At 39.5% G+C, this 22,764-nt stretch overlaps 1 protein-coding gene across 1 annotated transcript in view; it reads left to right on the plus strand.

Moving 5' to 3' along the window:
* HSD17B12 (hydroxysteroid 17-beta dehydrogenase 12) overlaps nt 1–22,764 on the plus strand; it is an 85,165-nt gene that overhangs the window by 19,629 nt on the left and 42,772 nt on the right. Inside the window, 2 exon segments of the mRNA XM_027719563.2 lie at nt 13,332–13,378; nt 17,870–17,945. Coding sequence (XP_027575364.1) covers nt 13,332–13,378; nt 17,870–17,945 — 123 coding nt within the window.

The following is a 22,764-nucleotide window of genomic DNA, read 5'->3' on the forward strand; positions in this document are numbered from 1 at the left end:
AAACATGGGAATCTTACTGTAGCAGTGATAGGAGCTTGATTTTGAGCGACTCTTTGCTGCTTTGGTGGTGTTGGAGAAGAGTTGTTGCTTGTGGGACGTGGCAGCCAGGAAGAACTTGCTGCTGAAGCTGAGTTAGCTCATGGCCTAAGGGGGACTCACCTAGGAGGATGGTGGGTTTCATACTAGTCTGGCTGCGTACTAAGGTTTTACCTGAATGACGTGATCTCAAATGCTAAAAGGGAACTGAGAGAAACAAGTGAAAAGGGTGCAAATACTCTATTAGGAGTTAAAGGTCTGAGTCAACTCTGTCCTGATTAGTTTTATTTATAATTTTAAAAGTTTTTGAAGTCTTTAGTCACTGGTACCCAAGATGGCTTGTTCAGGCAGGGCCAAACTTAGATGTTATAAGTAATAGTAGGTATTCACAAATGTAAGAGCAATAAAATTATTAGGATGGTTGGTTACTGATACTTTTGGAATTAGAAGAGGAGATTCAGTATGCTTAAGCTGTATATACACACATGCTAAACGTGCTTTAAAGGGGGGAAAATGGATTGGATTTTGATCTTATTTGGAGAGGCACTGTAGGTTGAGACCTTCCGGAGGAGGGTTCTTAGGTACAAATGTGCACACTTGTGTTGGAGAAGATAATACACAGAGCTTGTGGTGTGACTTAACTAGTAACCTCCTTAAATGTCATATTAGTCGTATTTCTGCTGCATGAGGTAATACAACACTGTGTCTTTCTCACGGTTAAAATTTGTCTTTCCTTCTGTACATCCAAGTAACTGTCCTGATTTATATCATCCCATCCTAAAAATGGAACAGTTTAATTTTTGTGTATTAGAATTTGTAAACCCTAAGGAAGTGGCTTTATGGAATAAAATACAGTGGTAGGCAGTATTCCAGCAAAAATTAAGTAACTAATGTGTTTCATTTTTTTTTAGTCTATTTTGACTATGATAAGTTTGAAACTACATTGTAAATAAGAGGTTAAGGATTGGAGGCTGGACCTAAAATGGGTCCCCCTTACTGTCATTAAGGGGAATGATATCCCGGTTGGATGAATGTTACAGGAAAAAGCAGGTGAGACAGCAATGTGTTAGTGACTGCATGAAATGAGCACAGGCCTGGTGGCGGTCATCTGGGCCAGAGCGAAAAGGCTTGTCCGTGTGTGAGGCTGCTCCTGTGCTGCTTCGTGTGTGCCTTCATCAGGAAGGTGCTGTGGTGGCCAAGTTCATCCATGCAGACCTAGGTTAGCTAGTGAGCCCTGTTCTGTCCAAAAAAAATGCCGAGGAGCACAGTGTGGGACTATGGTTCCAGCCTGCACCTGGCTGGGGTATTGGTACTGGTTTGGTGGCAGGTGGGGTGAGCCCAGCCTGGCTCCCACTTGGAACTGTCTTGGCTCTCTGCTTTCCTTCTCAGGGGCTGTGCTGCAAGGAGGTTTGTCAGTTGGGTGCAGGACTGGGTGAATGTAGGACTCCAACGCATTCCTCAGCTTTTTGGGAGGCAGAAAGGCTCCATATGGAGGCACCCAGTGGTTCTGTGGAGGTTCTTAGGTCTGGATGGGCTCATCAGCTGAAAGCTGGCAGGCTGTGTTATGTAAAAATATATTCCTGAGAGTCTCCATAGCTCTCTTTCTTGTCAGAGACCATCTACCTACCTGTCTTTTCCAAAGAGTGGTTTATCCTGGGTACAGTGATGCTTATTGCAGACTTAGATGCTGCAAATGTTTATTATCTTTGGCACAAGGCAGAGTGCTAATAAAGGTGGTAAAGGAATGTCCGAGCAGTTCTGTGGTTTGAGATTCATTGGAGCTGGAAATGAAGGAAGAAAAAATCAGTTTCTACAGTGTCAGTTTTCTTAGTCTTTCTGTGCTTCCCAGTTTGTCTATTTTTGGCATGTTGTTGACGCACTGAAATTCTACCCTGTAACTTGTATTCTAAAGGAAGATTTTAATTCTGGGAGTAGGAAAGGAGCATGGTTTTTCTAATAGATGGACTATATTTAGATAATTTGGGTATTTTAAATGTGCTTAGTGTTTTAATTAATTTGCTGTCTGCAAACCTGTAGTCCAAAGAGATTCTGACAGAGGCTCCCATCAAAGGGTTTCCTAAGTATCTAATCTAATAAATTTTGTTCTATCTGTTGAATTTACCTGTTTAGTTAATATATAAAATAACTTGAAAATCTACAACTTCAATTTAAAGGACAGGGAGAAAGTTAAAAAGTGAACAATGTCATTGCTTGCCATGATCAAGAGGTGGTGGAGAAAGCACCAAATCCCAAACTAGCAGATGAGTTTCAAAAAGAACAGGGAACCATACTGTCGTATGCAGGATGTAGTTCAGCTGGGTAGCTCCTTGTTACAGTCTGTATTAGATGCAAAAGGTTTACATGGATTAAAAACAAATTACTCTAAAAGATCTTAAAAGCTTTTTCTCCTGTGAATTTGTCCAAAATCACCAGCTGTAGTCCACCAAATTGCAGAGCGGTAAGCCAGAGAGAGGAAGAGCGTCCTGGAGAAGGTATCACAATATGATTGACTTCTTAAATTCTCCCCTCAGTACCTATTGCTGGCCACTACCAGGGACTGAGTCTGGAGTTAGTGGGATCTCCATTCTGAGCTGGAAGATCTATTCTTGTGATAAAACAGTTACACTATAAAAGAGCTTGTCTACACTATGTTGTTTTTTTTACCACCTCTAGTCTTTCACTATAATAGTTGGATGTGTGCAAAGGGAAGGAACAGGTGAATGATAACATGGAGTTACACGGGGGTTTTTTTCTAATGACCTGATGTGTTGGATGTGCCATACTAGTACTGAATGATGCATTAATGCTTGAAATATACCAAAACCTTAATTTAAAAATTTCATCAAGACTTTGTGTTTTGTATAACTCTAAATAATTCAGTTCCTAGTCGTGAAGCTGTGAAAGGTCAACTAATGTTTCGAAAGTGTACAGAAAAGTTTGTATTTAGCACTGCACGAGTTTCATGCCCACAGTCTGATCTTAAAAAGCCATTACAAGGTGCTGTTGCTTCTTTTCATGCCCAAAATGTTTCTGGAGACTGGTGTCCTCACTGTGAATAGGGAGGTGATTGAGTAAGATGATTTGAATTATTGCCAGTGAGATAAGGGGTCCCAGAAGGAATCCCTTCCCAGTTCAGATCCTCTTCATGGAACCAGAGTCTCTGTTCTGTTAGGACCACTGTGCATTTGTCTGTCATATAATTTTTGTTTCATATTTCTAGCTTCAGTTAGCCTCTCTTTCATGAAGAGGTGAGAAGAGACACTCTGGAAGTCAAATTGTCCGTTGAGATGGTGGGGGGGAGAATTTCTCTGATACCTTCCGACAATCTGAGGAAGCTTAGAAGGGTGCAGTTAACAGAATGTATCAAAAACAATAAATTCAAGTCAGGGTTATTTTGTTTCCCATTTCCCTTCTGATCCATTAAATGGATAGTAATTAACAGATTCCTGTTGCAAGTTTGTAGCTCTGTTTCCAGAGTTAGCTTTGGCTTGTCCTGCATCTCAGAGCTCCTCTGGCAGGTCAGGTTCCTTACCCCAAGTTCAGACTCAGAAACAGGGTATTTTTTTCCCCCGTTGAGAGATATTAATTTCCAGTCTTATTTGTGACCAACTTATAGTTTCTTCCCAATGTTAGCCTAAACTTTTCCTTTCCTGCTGATTATACTACATGAACTTATAAAGAGCAAACAAACCCCTTTTAAATTCATCTCCCAGAAGAGATAACTCTTAATCATTTTAGCAACTTTTTCTTTTTCTTTTTCTTTTTCTTTTTCTTTTTCTTTTTCTTTTTCTTTTTCTTTTTCTTTTTCTTTTTCTTTTTCTTTTTCTTTTTCTTTTTCTTTTTTCTTTTCTTACTGTTTCCATTTAAATTACTTAATTTATTATTGATTTTTTATTGCCATGAGAAGCACCTCAGTAGTTATATAAGTTGCCTTTATAGCTGCATCAGAATGGCAGTTTACAGACCATTTTATACGTAGGTGCTGCACCCCAGGTACCTTTTTTCCACTACTTACGATGGTCACCTCAGCTCTAAACAAAGTTAGTCTCAAGTGCGTACCTTGACATCTGGTACCACTATGTCACAGTGTAATATCTGACAATATTATGTTTCAATTCCTGTGGTCTGTAGACCTATCTAATCTTTTGTAGTGTGACAAATGTGATCCTTTTCAGTAGCTAGGTTGTCTGTGAAGTTCATAAAGCATTTCCATCTTTGTGTGGTGGTCATTAGCAGAAATGCTGAACAGGATTTCTGCTGAGATCAGTCCCTGAGGAGTGTAAGTAATAATTTGGTTTTATCCTGACAAAGTTCCTTTTTTTGGTCTGAACTGTTGTAGATGCCTCTCCAGGTAGCTTCTGATGATATTCTAAAATTCTTCCAGTTGGTAGCAGTCACCTTCACGGTTGTAGTTCCTTATGATCATCATATAAAATGTTTTTTCTTTTGCCTTGTGGGTCTGAAGCATTATTCTTGTCTAAACTGATCGCACCTTTTAGTAGTTTGACACAGTTTGTCTTTTGATTAAAAATGGGTCTAGTGCTGATTTTATACCAATCTCTGCTTTTTCTATGCTCACAATTATTCTGACATCTTGCATATCTTTGACTTCAATTGAATTTGCTCATAGCTTACCAAATCACTTGTTATCCTCTTCTGCTTGCAAGTTTTGGTTCTTTGTTGCCACATCACTGATTTAAATTTATTTTTCTGCCTGCTACAATGAAAGAGGAAAAAAAGATCTGAAATTTCTTCTAGTGACTTCTTATGTAGAGTCTTCTTTCAGCTTTACAGGCTCCAAACCCAGAGGCTTTTCTACTGGCTGCTTAGTTCCTTCTCAGAAAAATAATGTATCTAGGCGTGTTTCCAGTGGCAAGCACACTGAAAGCCTTCAGATGGTGCCAGTTGTCAGCTATCTGGTCTTCAAAGTGTTTGTGTTGTATTCCTCCTCTCCTGAAGGCAGGAAGAACCAGAAGTGGTAATTTGAACGACCCCTACACATGTGGGTTTTTGGCCTGGTCGTGCTTGCCATGACAGTCAATATCTGTCATGTATTTCACAATGATGAACACATGAGAGACTGTTTTTGTCAAACATTAATACTATGCAGTAACTCTTACTGTAGTGTCTTAGAGCACAAGGCAGCTGTAGCCTTTGCAAATGCTTAACTCAGCTTGAATTGACTGGAGCAGATGATCTGAACAATTTCCTTGATATTGCAGAAATTAAGTTCAGGGCACTCTTGGTTTCACCTGATGACTTCTGGATCAAAAGCCTTAAAAGCAGCCAAGGATGGAGTGGGGACTTCTGAACAGGATGATGGAATTCCCCTTCTCTTCCTAGACTCCCATGCCCATAACACAGCAACCCTTGACTAACAGGAGAAAAAGACCTCATGGCAAAGACTTGAATGTAAGTGCATAAAGGACAACCAGCCTGGAACTGGGAGAGCTCCCACAGAGGCAACTGGAACTGATATTGCTTAAGGATTGCCTGTGACTTTCATGAACTCTTCAGTACGCTTTTCCTGTTGGGATTTCTAGATTGCTTCTAGCTCTCAAGTCTAAAGAATCTTGTGAATGCACTGCCCAAAACCCTTTCTTGCTGTAGTTCTGGGTGAAATGGGAACTTGTCAGTGCTGTGATATTTATAGAATATTTTTCTACCCACAGTCCTAGCTCCTAGACACAAGCTGTTACCAAGTAAGTGTTCGGTTCTGGGAACTGAACCTTTTTCTGTAGTTTATCTTTTCAAAGCCTGACCATTAGGTCTTAGCTCCTTTGTGCAGAAAAAAAACTTCTTTATATGAAAAAAAAAACCAAACCCAAACCAGAATTTCTAGAATTCTAGGTCAGGGTACAGATCTTTCTGATGAGGCTTCCTATTTCAGCAGTTAAATTGAGAATAGATATGAAGTTTGTCTTATTTTCTGCACTGAGTTTTCTGGTTTTATTTAATAAAAATGCAGGGAGTTGCTGCTGTCTTATTAACTTGCAGCCAGCATGCTTATCTTCTTTGTTCTTTGTTAAATATGAGCTGGCATGTGTTAGACTGCGTTAACGTTCGCTCTTTGGGACTTCAGTGGTTTCTAAATTTGGCATTGCTAAGCCGGTGCCCTGTTTGCTTGAATCAATTGGGGCTGCTATTTTTAGCAACAAAAGGGAATTGAAATAGCAATATTCTTTCCATGTAATAGATCCCCAAGAGGAATACTGATGCAAGCTCTCTGTCATCCCGTATTCTCCCCCTCCCCAAAAGCACTCAGACGAAAGGCAGCTGTCATGGTTTGCGGCTGTATTAATCTTTAATCAATCGAGTGTTTTCTGCATTCAGGTGTTCGGGGAAAAAAAAGGGTCACGACTAAGATCTGCCTGGAATAACTAAGCACTCATGCATGGTCTGTGCAGTCAGAATTTGTGGGTAACGGCAGGAATAGACAGAGCAGCTAAAAATAGCATATGCTTCCAGTGTTTCTCCAATCTATTTTTGATGCTTGATTTTGATAAGGTTGATTGGACTCTTACTAAAAATAGCCGTTCCTAGCAAGCTGAGGACAAAAAGTAGAGTATTTTTAACCAGCACAGACTAAAGTACTTTTGTTGGCTGGAAATAATCTAGAAGCTTGGTATTGGTCAAATGCCAATGATTTATATAAATCTGTAATAAATGAAGCACTGCTTGATGCCAAGCAGGGATAGTCTTTTCTCCCCTTGCCAGCTTTTGTTTTCCCCAGGAGCTGTCATATTCTTAATATAGCCTCCGTGTTTCGTAGCAGAAGAATCTCGAGTCTTCAGTTATTTATGTGTTGTACTTTTAAACCTATGCTAAGGTTAGCTGTGCTGTGAAGTTTCTCTCAACTGTATTGCTTTAACAAGATACATAGGGTCCTAGTTTATTCTTTGTGTTGTGCGCTACAGCGAGATACTGTGCTGTGACAGACCCTTGCTCGTATCTGGATTCAGTCTTGCAGGACAGGGATGGCTCTTCTGTGTGAATGAAGGATGTAGCAGAGAGACTAGCTCTGCAGTGGCCATTTTGACATCAAATTTGAATGCCTCTCAGGGGATCAGAAATGTAGCTAAGCTACCCTCCTTGAGATCTGTTAGTTAGCTTAATTTTTTGAAAGGAAGAGTATAGGTATTCCCAAATTGCTGGACCCACATCTGTCTAGGGAGAATAACATTGATAATGGCCTGAGTTCTGCTTCCTAGGTAGATGATGTGCATGAGTGCATCTGCAGTACACTGAAAGATTGCCTAAAAACTTGGGCTATTCTGAATGAAAACAGTAAGATGGCTGAACCAAAATGAATTTGTAGTTTGAAGAGACTAGTACAGAACATGCACAATAGTTGTTAGCTTCATTGTGCAGGTAGCCGCGCAAGGAGTGTGCCTGGTGCTGTTTGCTAGAGGCGATATGGATAAAAGTATTCTGTGCTTTATCTGCATTAGGCATCTCATAAGTTTATTTTGCTGTGGAAAACGTGTGTTTGTATCTGAAGGCAGGCTTGATCTCCTTAAGCGTTTTTTTCCACTGTAGTCTAACCTTGAGTTGGGGAGTCACGAATCTATAATCTTGTTTCAGAGTGATTGCTCTGCAGAACTGCGGTAGAATTTCCTATGCTTGCTGTTGTCTTCTCCCTGTGTCAATGCTGGTCCTTGCTCTCATCATGAGAGGAGACGATTTCTACATGCCTGCCTCATGCTTTATTGCACCATTATTTGCTTTTGTTTTAAGATGTCCTGGCTGCATAAAAAGCAGGTTAAAATGTTCTTTCTGGGCCTTGAATATTCACTTCGGTCACAAAACAGGCTGTCATGGGCTGCTGGGTGCAGCTTTTGCCTGGCTCTGGAATGGTGGTCCCTTTTTTAACAGCAGGGAGTGTTAGAAGGTGGAGGATATTTTCTAGGTGACCTCTTATTTGGTAACACAGTGGCTGTTACTTCATACAAGCAAAAAGAACATGTGAGCTCTCCACACCATTGGTGGTACTTTATCCTTTGTGTTGTGGAATTTCTGAAAGATGCAGGTGCCATTGGAAACATTTTCGTATTTACCCCTCTGTAAACCTTCTCGAGAAGAGTCTACATTTTTGTTCCCTAAAGTCATGTACTACTGCTTATGTTAATTTTCTAGACTAACGTCACTGGCTGGTTACATATGTTCCATAGGCTTGGTCTTCATGGATTTTTTTAATAACAGTGCAAGGTGACACATCTCAATGACTGGTGAGCTTTTTTAACTTTGCCCTGTGTTTGTCAAGGGTTGCCTTGAGTTTGGTACTGGAGAGGAAATGTTGCCAGTGCTTATGAACGGCTTCATATCTGTTGTGTATATGACAAAAGCTGTGAAACACTAGGAGGTGAGGTGGCTAGGTGGTATTAAGGTGTAGAGAATTAGTGAATTGTCTGTCGATAACCATTCCAGTAGCAGAGGCTGTGGTGGATGCCTCTGTAGCTGTATCTTAAGTTGAAGAGATCACTGTAAGAGGTCAAAGATGTGTAAGTAAACTCAAAGCGGAGGGGTTTTTTGTGTTTTTTTTTTCTTTCTTCTCTTCCCACACCATATAGGAAGCAAAATGCTGGCACAGTCATTAGAGCAAAGATGCTATACTATCCTAAGGTGAAGATTTTGATGATTTATGGAAATAATTATATGATATATTAAGGAAAATACTGTAATAAAAATGTAACTGTTGATCCGAGTCCTTGTGCTGATGACTTGTATATATACAATGGTAGTTGAAATCTCTACAGCCTACATATGGCATAACCTCCTCCAGCAGTGTGAGCAGATGATGCCCCATACTGCTCTCATTGTTTAGAGACCTTGATACTTCATTGAAAGTTTGTTTTTGCACACTAACACTGTATCCAAAGCATTGGTGGGTTCAGAGTTGCTTATACTAATGTGGTGTACACTACTGGCTAGCGTGAGTGATTATAGATGTTTTATCAGCTTTCCAACTTCTTGTCTACCATTTTGAACAGTGTAGGATCAGTTGGAATGTAAGACTGTTCATGCAAAACTGAAATGAAAGCCAGGACTAGAGGATGAAACCATGTGTACATCAGTCACCCATTATAACAATGATTATGCCAGTCTTAACCAAAGTGTCATTATTCAGAAAAGCAAGAGTTGTTCCTTTCAGTGTGCTGGACTCACTAGGGCCAGGCTATCTGGACTCTGACTAAGAGCAGGAGCTTTTAGGCAGGTTTTTTGGAACTGAGGAAAGATGATATGGTTTTGCATGTGTCAACTCTCTACTTGTACATATACTAGTTCCAAAAAAGCACATTTTGAGATGCTGCTGTCTAATTATTTTGTAAAATACCTTGTGTCTAGAGCTGCTGAGGTCTGGCTAGTGGTAACTTCCCAGGGTAGAACATCTCCACTTCAATGCAAGTACATGTATTGGTTTACCAAGAGTGAATTGTTTTCAGAGAATGTCATGTTACTGTTCTGTCCCCTGACTTCTGGGGCTGTAGAGGAAAAGGTGAAGATGGGTGTTGACTTTGTCAAAAATCAGATGATGCTTCAGTATAAACTTCCATTCAGACAAACATTTACTTGGTGGGCTCACACACGAGCTGCCTGGGCACTCTTGCTTCTCTTCTGGAGACAGCAGATGGCTGAAGTGGGAAGCTACTACAGTTAGTCTGACTACTGAATAAATGTGTATAATCACACTTAGGAGCTGGTGCAGCTTTCTTGTACAGACCATAACTTATGCCTATCTACTTACTTTAGCCTTCTTTAAGCTCTGCCAACTGCAGTCAGTTTGTAACTTTTGTTGGAAGGCAGCTGTAGAAGAAACAGAATTCAAAAGCTTAATCGACACTTGGAGTTAAACTAGTTTCAGCACATCAAATTGATAGTAGAAATTTAGTTAAACTGACACAGCTTTGGTTAAAACTGCAACATTTGGCTCCAGTATGGAAACTAGAGATGAATGTAATCAACATGAAAATTATAAGTGACTTGCTAATGTGCAAACTTTAGGTAATGCAAAATGTGGAGGCAGATAAGGTGGCTGAATCTTGACTTCTGTGATGTTGGTCCAATCAGTTGCCTTTACCCCACCTCTTTTCTGTACTTTTACAACAACATAGGGTCTAAGTTTTGCTTTCTGCTCTGGCAGATGTCTGTCAGGACAGCCTTTCTGACCCACCAAACTACTCACTAGGATCCCATAAGTGGGCAGTAAACAGAGCTTCCTGACTGAACTGGGTGCTGTGGGTCAGCAGCAGGACAGGTCTGTGTTAGTGTGTGTTTCCCGTTGCAGTTCACTGGTGCCTCAGTGGCCTCTGCACCAGTGCAACTGCTGATGGGAAATCTATTAGCTTAGAATGGGAGGGAGCTGAGCCAGGTGGCTTCTCTTGAAGGGCCTTAGGAAGAGAAGTGTGGCCTGAAAAAAGGTTATACATTGGAAAGCTGTCCTTGTACTGTGTTTGTTCTTCAAGATGGTGTGGTAGGATGGAGCAGAAGACAGCATCCTTCTCCACATGGAACCAGTAAAAAAACTATGGTATTAGTGTTGTCTTGTGAGGAGTTCCCTTATTGTTAAGAAAAACTAGTTTCATACTTTATTCTGATCTATGCCTTTACATGCAGCAGAAGCAAAACAGTAATGTGTATTAGCTAGGAGTCTGTTTCTGTAGGTGATAGCTCAAGCACTTTTTTTTTCCTTGTGGGATTTTGTAATTTTTTATCTACATTAGAATTTTTTTAAAATTTCTTATATTCTGTTCTGGAGGGTACTTTAACCTCTGGACTACAGGTTATTTTAGTCTGAAGTAGGTCCTATAAAGGGTAAAGAAACATCTTTTTACTCACTCACACATCAGTTAGAAATCCTTGATCTTCAGATTATGTCCTGTGCTCCAGCTGATTCTATTACCATTTACCTAAGCAACAGATTCAATAAATGAGTAAATATCCTTGACTGAAACTACTTGTACTTTACTAAGCCTTTAAAGGGCCACAGGTACTTTTTGGAGTCACTGCCTCGTGGAACATGTATTGCATTCTTGGCTGCAGTTGCTAGAAGTGGAACAACCTGCAATGTCAGAAAACAGTATTTTAAAATGCTGAGCTTGTAATCTGAGAATAAAACCGTTAAGTCCATAAATCGTGAATTGGAAGGAGGAGAAATGATCTGTAAATGTTATAGGGAATGGCTCTCCTTTAGGTGCCTCACTAACTATAGTGAAGGAAACAACCCCTTTCACCAAGTCACTGAAGTTGAATGTTTTCCAGATTGGGTCAGCTTAGAACTTGTCCAGCTACTGTTGTGAGCCTAAGGGGGAGTGGTCCTGGTATGTGTTTTCACTGTGCTCCTATTTGTTTCATTGCTTTGCTGAAGCAATAATGACTTGTGTGATAATGCATAATGTGAAATCCAAAATCAGCAAGGCTGAAACTGAAGCTTGTTAGTCCTTGAACTAAAGGGATGGTGCTGTCCTGCAGCACTGTGGTGCTTTCTGGCTGAATGGGTAACGATACTGGTACAAGTTTGGTTGCAGGAAGTGAACTCCTGGGAATGTATTCTTAATTTCTTTCCTAAGGTCTGCTTTTTATTGGTCATTTGGACCCTTGCTTTACCTTTATATACGTGGATTTATTTCTGTGACAAAACTGTTACTCACACTTCCCTAATGGTGGCTGGATAGGAAGTGGCAAAACAGTGTGACACAGACACTTAGTTTTCTCAGTTCACTGGTGCTGACAGTGCAGCAGCTAGAGCTCTGTTTACTAGCCAGAGCATCCCTGATGTTCAGTGTGCGTGCATATCCTTATCACACTGGAGCTACGGCATCTTGCAAATAAACCTTGAAACTAGGGAAGGAATAAATATGTAGGATGAACATATGTATGTACCTTCATCTATGGTCATCTGTAAATCTCAAAATCAGGAACGTGCCTGGATCTTTCTTCTTAGCCTGTTATTGAACTATTGCCTTGCCATTCAAGCTCAAATAGGACCGTCACTGGTAGTTTAATCACTTGTTATTTCATCCACTTATTTGTAGCTAGCAGGCACAGAAACTGAAATGGTTACAGCATTTCTTAGCTGTTATTACTCAAACAGAAATATTCAGGCTGCTGTTTGCGTGCCAACTGTTATAGGTAATCTGCAAGCAGTAACTAATCAAATCATCTGCAAACACGTCTCCTTCCAGTGCCTGGAAGGGAAGTTATTGCTGAACCCCAGTGCTAGACAACACTTCTGTCTGCTTTGAGTTTCACTCAGGTAGAGTTTGACCCAGGAGTTGAACCAACACTCATCATCAGTTCACTCTTCTGAAACATTAAACAAACCCAAGTATTTGGCCATGCCTACATTCAGCATAAGCAGTGGAAGCACAAACCAAGCTCTTCTGATCTGATAGGAGGACAGACAGAAAAATCTGATATATTTTGTGGCTACTTGGAGAGGGAGAGCAGAGACAGGTGAATGAGGTGAGACAGAAGAGCTAAATAATGTGAGGTGTAGGCATTTGGTTTGGTAAGAAGAAAAAGCTTAGAGAAAGAGGAAGTGGTGCTGAAGGTACTTGCTTAAAAAATAGTTGGAAAAGCAGTTTCTGGATGGAGGAATTGCTGTTTACTGAGATGATCAGCTATTAGTGTGGTGAGAGCCCTGGAATAATCTGTCAAACTAATGGCGTGTTGAGTCACTCAGAGCTTCTCAGCTTGTGGAAAAGAATCCTAGAAAGACTTGAGGCTTGACACAGATCCAGTCACCCACGGGTGAAAAAGTTTAAGCTGTAGAAGCCCAGCTTGCAAGTGATGGCTGGATCAGTCACTCATACTTGCTGCCAGTGAGCACAATGGTCATAGGGATCTGAAATCTGCTGGAGAAACACTAACAGAGACCTGTTTTCTATGTCCTAAAATCTGATACCTTTTATTTTACTGTATGTTTAAAACTAAGTTGACAGCTGGTTTAATAATCATAAATGAGCTTTTTTTAGTAAAATGACTTGGAAATCTTAGTCTGCAAAGTTTCTGAAGAAGTGTATTGGGGCAGAGGACTGGCATGAGAAGGGATGCTGAACCCGATTCTTGAAACATGTACTGAGTTCCTAACTCCATCTCTTTCTCTCCTTTCTTGCTTATGGAAAGGTTTAAGTGAGAGTTCTCCAAGGGATTTAATAAAAGTTTTACACTTATTCCAGAGACTTTGACTCATTCTGTCTGGAATGAGTACTTTAACAGCTTACTGATGAACACACCCACTGCAGTTACTGTGAAACAATTAATGTAGATTTGTCTCTCTTTTTTTTTTTGTCCAGTGGTCACAGGAGCTACTGATGGGATTGGAAAAGCGTATGCAGAAGAGGTAAGAATTCTTACCAACTGAAGTCTGTCTTGATCCTTGGTAAGATGTCATCCTGTCTCAACTCTGTCAAGCAGCAGATCATATCACCTCACCTTATCTTAACAGATACCTATGGAAAAAGAGGTCTCCTGCCTTACCTTCCTCTGATAATCAGCCAAAAGTTGTATCCCTTTTAGTTAATTTCTTCTATTTGTGAATTATATTTTCAGCCCTTACCTTGTCCTTAAGGTTTTATTTTTAACTTTTTTAGTTGTTAAAATAATTAACCTTTGTAACCCTTGGTATTTATGGGTACTGACTAAATGGCATTTCTAGCTGCCAGCAGTATGTTCCAATTATTTCCCCTAATTCATGAAGTCTCTGAAGCTGGGTTTTACCTTTATCTCTTTTACTGTACTTTTGATCTTGATGGATATGTGGGCTCCAAATATGGCACTGGACTGTATTGCTTAAGACAGAAAGTGCCTGTTAGTATAGGGCAATTTAGCCTATAAGCCCAGAGAACATCATGACAGATAGTGCTGACTACAACAATTTATAGCAAAAATAACTTTCAACTCAGTATTAGTATCGAAGTAAGCCTGTCTGTACTCATTTTTGTGTTCTCTGAAATACCAGCATGACTTTGTGTGAGATCAGCTGTGAGACATTCTTTTTTTCTTGATTTTTTTGTTTTGTTTTGTTTTGTTTTGTTTTGCGAGGCCCACAGGGAAAGTTGCATTCCTCTTCATGGGTAGTCCTTGCCCTTTAGATTTCCCATCATTCCTATGTGCCCTGCCACCTGCATCCCCAGCCCTCAAATTCCTTACTTTGCAGAAAGTAGTACCTCATCCTGCTGGGTGAAAGGGGAGCTGGCTGCAAAAGGAATTAAGCCTGGTCCCATTAGCACCTGATACTGGCATATTGCTGACAGCTCATACTTGCCAAATATTCCAGTTACATGGCACTGAAGCAAATGATGCAACACTTAAATTTAACTGCCTAGAGGAAATGGGAGGAGGTCACTGTGCCCATAGCATAGCACTGTCAGGAGGAAGCCCTCTGGTGTGGGAGACACCCCTTAACATCATGGGAGATTAATTTCAAGATCTGTGTGTTAAGTTACCAGGTGAATAAAATTACAGCTTGCTTATGTTCTCCTGTTGTCTCTAAGAACTAGGCTGCTTTTGAACATAATATGTGCTGCTGGCAGACCCCTGCATTCAAAGCCCTATTAGGAAAGCTATCACAAGCATGAGATACTGATGGGAAACAGTGGATGCAAATACTCATTCTTGAGCTATAGAATGAAACACACTTTTCATGAGTTGTATTTACTATTGTTACTTATGTATTTATTTAGTATAAAACACAAATCTGTTCTTTGACAGCTTAGATGGATGAAAAATACTTGATGAAGTTAAGTGTGGATGCAGGATGAAATGTGGAATACCTGAAAAGACTTCTCAGTCTTTAACTCTAGAGATATCTTCAGAAGACTGCCAGCAGAGTCTTGACTTTCTATTGGAAATTCCCTTCTGGTTACTATAAATGCCACTGGCATATAGGTACTTGGGCCCTGATGGCTGTGATTATAATCATGCAGACAGCTTCCTTCTCCTTGGAGGAATTTTTGAGAATTTGTGAGAATTGTAACTGTGCATGGAGAATTGCCTCTTTGAAAGTTTGATATGGTCTCACCAGAAAGTGATGGAAGAGCATTATGAGTTTGTGGATTCTTGGGTTATACTCTGCTCTGTAGGTTACTTTCCTTTTCCAAGCAAAGAATTGTTTTTACGCTCTTGCAGTATTAAGATCTTTATTGTTTTCTCAGCACTGATGTCCTTATCACCAGACCACCCCTTCGTGAAAGGTTTCGTTTTATAAGGGTATGGTCAGAAGTCACTATTTGTTGCCACTCTTATCATTGTCTGCTGTTTGCTTTTGAAAGTCATTAGTAAAAATTAATCTTAGATGTATGCTAGTGATAAACTAGAGGTTGTGATCCCATTGCACTCTGTAGTATTCTGCTGTGCACATCTGTTTAGTATCACATTTTTAGATTGTCTTGCTATGCCTACTCTAACAAGAGCTTTAACTTTGCTTTGGTGGGCTGTTAATGTCATTCTTTTCCACCCTGGAGAGAAAGGGCTTTAGCAGCAGCTATGTTTTGCTACCAAAGTGGCAATGTGGTAGTCACTAAAATGGTATTAAGGGAATTCAAACACCTACGTTCACTGGCTCCATTAGAATGGTGACTTCTTGCTTGCATCAATCCTTAGGCTACAGGAGTATCTTCCCAACATTTGCTGCTCTGCGTGAGTTTTTATGTTTAGTTTTAAGATCTTCTCATTCAGCTTTTTCAGCACCCTAAGGACATTGGCCAAAGAAACAAATATACTGGCAGATTATCTACAAAGCAAGTGGGTCTTCCTTGATTCTTATATAAAAACGTAATTAATAACTGAAATCTCAGGGATCATTATCGCTCTTTGGATAGTTGTGTTTCCTTTCAACCAGTTAGGTCTCTACCAGTGAAGTCAAAGTGCTCAACAGAAACTGATCTGGTTGCATCAAACTCTTTAACTGAACTTGCTGTTGAGTGTTGTATCTTTTCCAAGTTTGATTACTTTTCATAGTGGTATTTGTTGCTAGTTACAGGGTCTTACCTTGGCCGTTTTATGTGCTCTGTACTTAGAACTCCACTTGCAAATGGGTTTCCATTTCCAGATTTCAGATGTACTTCTCAGAGTGCATCCCTTTAGTGTGAACATGGCAGTGGTTTCTCTCAAGCTCTCTCTTGTGGTGGAAGTTCTCTGAGTGTGGTGAGGTTCCACTGACTGGATGGTCAGGTTCCACTTTACTTCCTTGGCTTTTGAGATAAGTACAGCTGGATACTTTTCCATAAAGTTGAAGTAGCTACTAAAGCAATCTGAGAGCCCAGAGGTCATGACTGCTCAAAGAGCAAACTGCATGTCAGCAGTCTGGAGCTTGCACCCAAGAGGAAGATCTCTGGGGCTTTTCAGCCTCATGGGACCACAGTTATTTTGGATTCTGAGTAGATTACTGTCAGATTGTCCTCACAGATTAAGTAATCAAGACCATCACTGCCTTGATCCTGTGGAATGAGAGTACTGTTATGCCCTTCTCCCCAGTGCCTTCCAAGCCTACTGTTGGCTTTATGAAAAATTTGTTCCAGTGAGGCAGATGTTTACCTGCAGGTGGATGCATTCATCCATTTTAGCCAGTCATCCTTGTAACACCATATCATTTCCTCGACAGAAAGCTTTTAAGTTACCAGTAAGACTGAACTTGGCAACTGTTTGTTAGTGATTCCTGTTGTATCTTTGGTTTCACCACACCTCACTCTATGTTCACGAGATGTAGTATGAGATTTCTACTGCTTAGAGGTCACACGTCAAAATGAAGTATGGAGATCACTGATGAACTTTCTCATACATCTCTCTGGAAGAATCGCTACTGCTTGGGATACTTCTGCTAGAAAGGTAGAGGAGATTAAGTCACTTCAGGTTGTTGCTGTCCTATGCTGTGATGTTGTGAGGTTTCTGGGTCCTTGTGTGATATTTTTTTTTGTTGTTGTTGTTGATTGGGTGTTTTCTTTGTTTGGTTGTTTTTTTCATTTTGTTTTGGGTTTGTTTGTTTTTCTTTGTTTGTTTTTTTTAATTTGTTTGGTTTTTTTTTTGTTTTGCCTTCCATTGGAGAGCCATTCTCAACTGCTTCCTAAGGCAGTGAAGGAGTTTTATTGGAGCAGTGAGAACACACCTGGTTTTTATATGTGTCTGAAAGGAAGATCACTATGGACTCTGGATACATTTTTTTCTACTTTTCACTGGAACGGGGACTTACAGTGGTCACCTTGTTTTCATTGCAGAGTAATTCAGATATGTAACTGTATTTCTGGAGACACTTTTCAATTGATTTGTTAGATCCCATTTTTAAACTTGTGGCAGTAGGTCTGATTTGATGACCAGGGTACACTCTGGCCACAGCTTAAGTTCCACAAATAGCTTCCCTAAAAGAGCTGCAGGAGTAATTTAACCTTTATACCTATGATTAGTACAAAGTAAGAGTGGAGTCTTACTGAAGGAAGGAAGTATTGAGTTGCAACACAGGTGTTCAAGTGACCATGGATATCTTAACTTGGCATGTTAAACTCCATTATGATAATAATGTCTGCTCTGACTTGCAGAGGTGTTGTAAAAGTTCTGTGAAATATCTGCAGTTGGTTTTCTATTTCATAAATGTGCCTATCCACCTGTATTAGATGACTGAGAAGATAATAAATTTGGTGTGAAGGGAATTGAGTGAGAAATAGCATGGAAGTATTCGTCCTGGTTTTCCCCTTCATGTCTCTTTTAAAATGTATTTTTTCAGACTTGCTGGTCATATATTGCCGTGATGTTTGATGAATTTTGCAATTCCTTAAATTAGGATACTAACTTGGAAGTGATTTATGACTATTCTAATGACTCCTGTTTTGTTTTGTTGCAGTTAGCAAAACGTGGAATGAAGGTGGTTCTAATCAGTCGGTCGAAAGAAAAACTGGACCAGGTTTCTAATGAAATAAGTGAGTTGAAAACTTCTCCTTAAACTTTACAGACATGCTTATAAATAAATGCAATTGCATGTGAATTTCATACATGCTTATATATATACAGCTCTGATTTTGAAAAAGGTTTGCTCTTGTGCACAGTGCAAATATTACAGATAAAAGTGGTAAAAGCCTTGCAGATTAATTTTATAGGTGTTGATACTTAACTTCTGAGAACAATAGGGCTCAATTCTGGAATAAGTACTCCTAAAACTATTAGTCTTCCATAATAACAGCTTACCAGGCCAAACCAAAATATTACCTATCCACATAGTAGTTGTCTAAAATCATAATAAACAAGATACATGTAGCCATTATGTCATCTGAATATTCCCTCAGCTTGAAGCAAGTTTGGGCTTCAACCATAAGAGTGGTTTCTTGGTAACTCAAAAATTGATGAAAACATGTTCCTTATGTTACTTGCTGTCTTATCAAGTATACAAATTTATTGTGAGTAGCTTCCCACTCCTCCCTCTCTTTTGTTTTGTTTGAATAAACTACTCGAAGATTAGATTAGAGAGCTGTAAGGTCTTTTGAGGTGATGATTGTTCATAGTCATAAGAATATAGGGAATGAGTTAATGTGTTTAAGAACCTGTTTCTTCAGGGATTGTTTCTTCAGTAAGTGTGTAGTAAATGGCTGTAATGCAAAAATAAGGGAGCAACTTGAGTATTCCAATCACAAATGTAAAATGGATATTTGTACGGGATCAGTTAGGAGAAAGCTTCCTCAAGTCTCATGCTGACAAATGATTTTCCAATCAGAGCAAAGTCTAATCTAACACACAAGCATTCCTCTTCTATATCTCTTTTATTAAGGCATATTTCATGCAAGGTTATTAGTTTGTGCAGAGTATGTCAGATAAAGTGAGAAATGTAGCCATGTGAAAAGGTTTTGATAAGCAGGAGTGGGAGTTGTGTACTATAAAGTAGGTTTCTCAGCATAATGATGTTGGGTAAAGAAACCTTTAAAATTATGCTTCTGTGTTACCCTCCCTTGTCTTGCTTAGGCTTTCCTAAAATGGTTTGTGTACATAATGCAAATACCTGTTAAAAACTGCTCTCTTTCCAAGGTCATAAATGTATCATTTTGGCTTAAATTTGTTAAAACTTCCAGTGAATTTTTTAGTGCTTTACTGTAAATCATAATTTAGTAAGTCAAGTCTCAACACACTGTCCTGTAGTAAGTTGTAAGGGGATGCTGAGTGAATGTAAAGGTGACTGAAAAACTCGAGTACTTCAGCTTGCCTAACGGTAGCTGTTGTGCTAGTTCACTGAAAGTCAGGGCATACAGTTCTGTTGATATAAATGCCACTGTCTCTGATTTTTTTTTAGTGTCCAATGTAAGATGGCATATGAAACTGTTTTCTAGTCAGAAAATTCTTTTTACCTCTATGTTTAGGTTTTAGAAAGCATTCGTTCTTAGAGTGAAGTTGTCATCAAGTTCAATCTTCTGCTGATTTGGAAGTAATTGGTATTGTTCATTAGTATCCTGAATTTAAAGATGTTGCTGCAGTGTCTGGACCTACCTGTGATGCTCTAGTCAATACAGTCACAGGGTAAATGCAACAGTATAGGTGTCACTGCTCGGGTAACCTATATAAGTACTGATGCTTACTGCAAATATATGAAGAAGCTACAACAAGGTGGTCTTTTTGGTGTTTCACTGCTGTAGCTGGATGGTAGTTTGCTGCATATGTGGGCACGTTCAGTCACGTTTCTTACAGTGCTATATAAAGTTGTTTTGCTAAGTAAAGCTATAATTGATAGAAGTTTCTACAAATATCTTGCTCTGGAATCAAACACCTATGCATGAAGTGACGAGCTTTCTGAAAGAGGTCATAACCCTTTCTGTAACAGTTTGGAAATGTCTTAACTCCCTGGGAGTTAAGCATATGCTGACAAGACAGATAAATCTACTGCTTTGAGCTTTTGTCACTTACATGAGAGCTGCTGGGGGAGTTTTTCAGATTAAAAAAATAGGTACATGTACCTGTGTGAAGCAGCCAGTAATACATAATTACTGTTAGGCCTCACCCAAACATTTTTCTGCTTCCTTTCCTAAACCATTCTGAAATGAGATGACTCATGTTGGATTTTCAGAACACTTCTTTTGACAACACTGAGCTACTGAAAAGTATTCCTTGTTCACTGTGGAATATGCTGAAGGATTAGGATAGTCTGCATAATCAAGCAAACCTGAGTCGCACTTTCAGATCCTTCTAGGTTTTAGCTGGACAGAATTTTCTTGTCTCATGTGGTCTCTGCGGTCTGTTCAGATGTTGTCATATATAAGGTGAGTAACGTTTTTAGTGCGAAGACTGTAACTACTGGAGTGCTTCCTAAGGTAGCTTTAAACTTCTTTATGGTAGTCCCACAATTGTTCTTCAAATTGACATGGGCTTTCTCCTCTTGAGTAATGAGTCTTAATCACTTTAAGGAAGAATAGCTGTTTAACTAATTCCAGTTCTTTGAATTGTGTGATTCTGTGCCTGTTTTCTGTTTCCTTCTTGTTTTGACTGATCAGTCTTGCTTATCCTAGTGAATGGATAGATGCACTCTGCCACAAAGAATGAGAGGGCTTTTGAGGATCAGGTGTGTTCGTTCTATTTAAGAAGACTCTTTTCTTCTGCTCTTAGGGTATACTTCTATTAGGAGTGATACCTATGTACAAAATGAAAGTTGCATAACCACCATCATAAGGGAAGTAGTCATATATCTTTCTGCATGTTAAATGCCAGCTGACCTGGATCTGATTTTTTTATGTGCAATTGCACATTAAACTGGCTGAACTGATGTTACAGAAACGGCAGATGTTCTGACCTTGCAGCTCAGTTTGAGCAACAAAAATTAATGGGTTAATTACAAGTAGTTAAAGACTTTAGAAGACTTTTCAATGTGTCTTCAAGCATGTTTTCAGCTTTCTGTTCCCTAAGAAACAAAGTATAGGACACAGATTGAAGAAACAAATTTGAATTTCCTCTTCAGTCATCATGGACCCACCACTGTGTGGAATTATCTAAGTTTTATGGAAGCGTATTTGATCTTTTAATCAAGTTGTCATGCACAAACACAGATTATGCAAAATGCTTGGTCTAGTTTAGTTCATGCTGCTTCACTGTTTCAGAACCTTTTTAAAGTGTCTGTTGTAGCACATCGTTTAACGCTACCAAAGATTCAGGGAGGATCAGAAAGAAAACTTCTCTGTGAATGGAGACAATTGTTATTGCCACATAACAAGGCTGTTCCTTGATTTACTGTATTTAATGGGTATGATCCAAGACATCTCAGGTGCTCTGTGCCAGAAGAGTGAATTTGCAGGCAGAAAAGCTTCAGTTACTGCAGTGCTGCTGATAGGTTTGTTCTGAGCAGACTTGAGAACTACTTTGCTGCAATATGTAGAATGTAATGCAAACCAGACAAGCAGGGAAAACACTTCAAAGAGAATATGTCCATAGGGAAATTGTCAAAAGAATTTGGTATTTCTGTACATTATTAGCTAGTGGCTTCACAGGACAGGTTGTGGAGCTGTGCATTAACTGTGAGAGCCAGGAAAAAAGTTGTAGCTTAGTAGTGTTCCTACTTGCAAGTCTAAGTGTCTACTTGTAGGTGAGTGCATATAAAAGCAACGTGGGAGATTTTGAGTTTGTCATCAATTACTGTATAATTGAAAACTTTTTTAAAAAAGGAATTTGTCATTTTCTGCTTTAAAGTTGGTGGTTTAGTATTACATACACTGAGGTAATAAAATTAGGTCAAATAAATTCTTTGAATTGAGAAAAATCAATTTTCCAATATATTCTCACAAACAACCATTTATTTGGAACACATTGTCTTTTAAACCTTTCATACTGTTTGAGAACCTAGTGTCCAAAACTTTGATTCTGCTACGTGCCTTTCTATAAGAAAATACAGGTTTTTGCAATTAAAATCTGTGTGGCTGACGGTTTCCTTCCAATATGTTTGCTGAGCTCAGTGTGTAGTGTACCTGAAATTGCTTGGTCCTGGTATTTTCATCTTGAACCCTGAGATTTTGGGTAGATTGTAAACTGATAGCTGTCGTGCTTATATTTGTGGTCTCTTGTCTTCTTACTAATCTGGCATGATTTTTGAGTACAAGAATGTGATGTGGTGCCAAAACCAGAAATGTTCTTTTACCATTTTCTAGGCAGGTGGGGTTTACAGGTTTCTTCTGCTTTCTTGGTAACAAGGTAGTTGGCAGCATTCTGAAGCAGACCTGATGCTGACTGCTATGCTTGTGTCTCAGCCCTTGCTGTGACCTACTGCAGCAAATGGGCAATGCCCCCCATGACAAATCTGACCCCTGCAGATGCTCAGCTGCACCTACCCTGGAGCACTTTGCTCTTCAATCTCTGCCCTGTCGCTTGCATTTCCTCCCTGCTGTGCCTCAGTAAATCCTCCTCACATTTTGGAGTTGGCAGGTAAGAATATTTGCGTTTGATAGAGGAGGATGAAATGCAGACAAACTCTGTGAGGAAGGGGACATCATCTTCTTACTTTTCTTGCACAGAAATGACAAGGTTCACTTGCTTGAGCTTAACTTGAAGACTTGAATAACTGAATCTGGCAGTTATTTTGACCTTTTGTGATCTATTTCAAGGTAAATTAATGTGTTTGCAGCCTTCTATCATCTGAGTCAGGTTAAGCTTGACAGAGTTGAAATCCCCATATATTTCTTGAATTTGACAAAATGGCTTCAAATATTTTGGACATGTTTTGATGCACTGAAATCACTTTTCACATAAAGTTGTAGAATAAGGATCTTTCATTCAAAA

This window comes from Pipra filicauda, unplaced genomic scaffold (genome assembly GCF_003945595.2).
Source record: "Pipra filicauda isolate LSUMZ 115617 unplaced genomic scaffold, ASM394559v2 scaffold32_size4067784_pilon, whole genome shotgun sequence".
Classification (NCBI taxonomy): Eukaryota; Metazoa; Chordata; class Aves; order Passeriformes; family Pipridae; genus Pipra; species Pipra filicauda.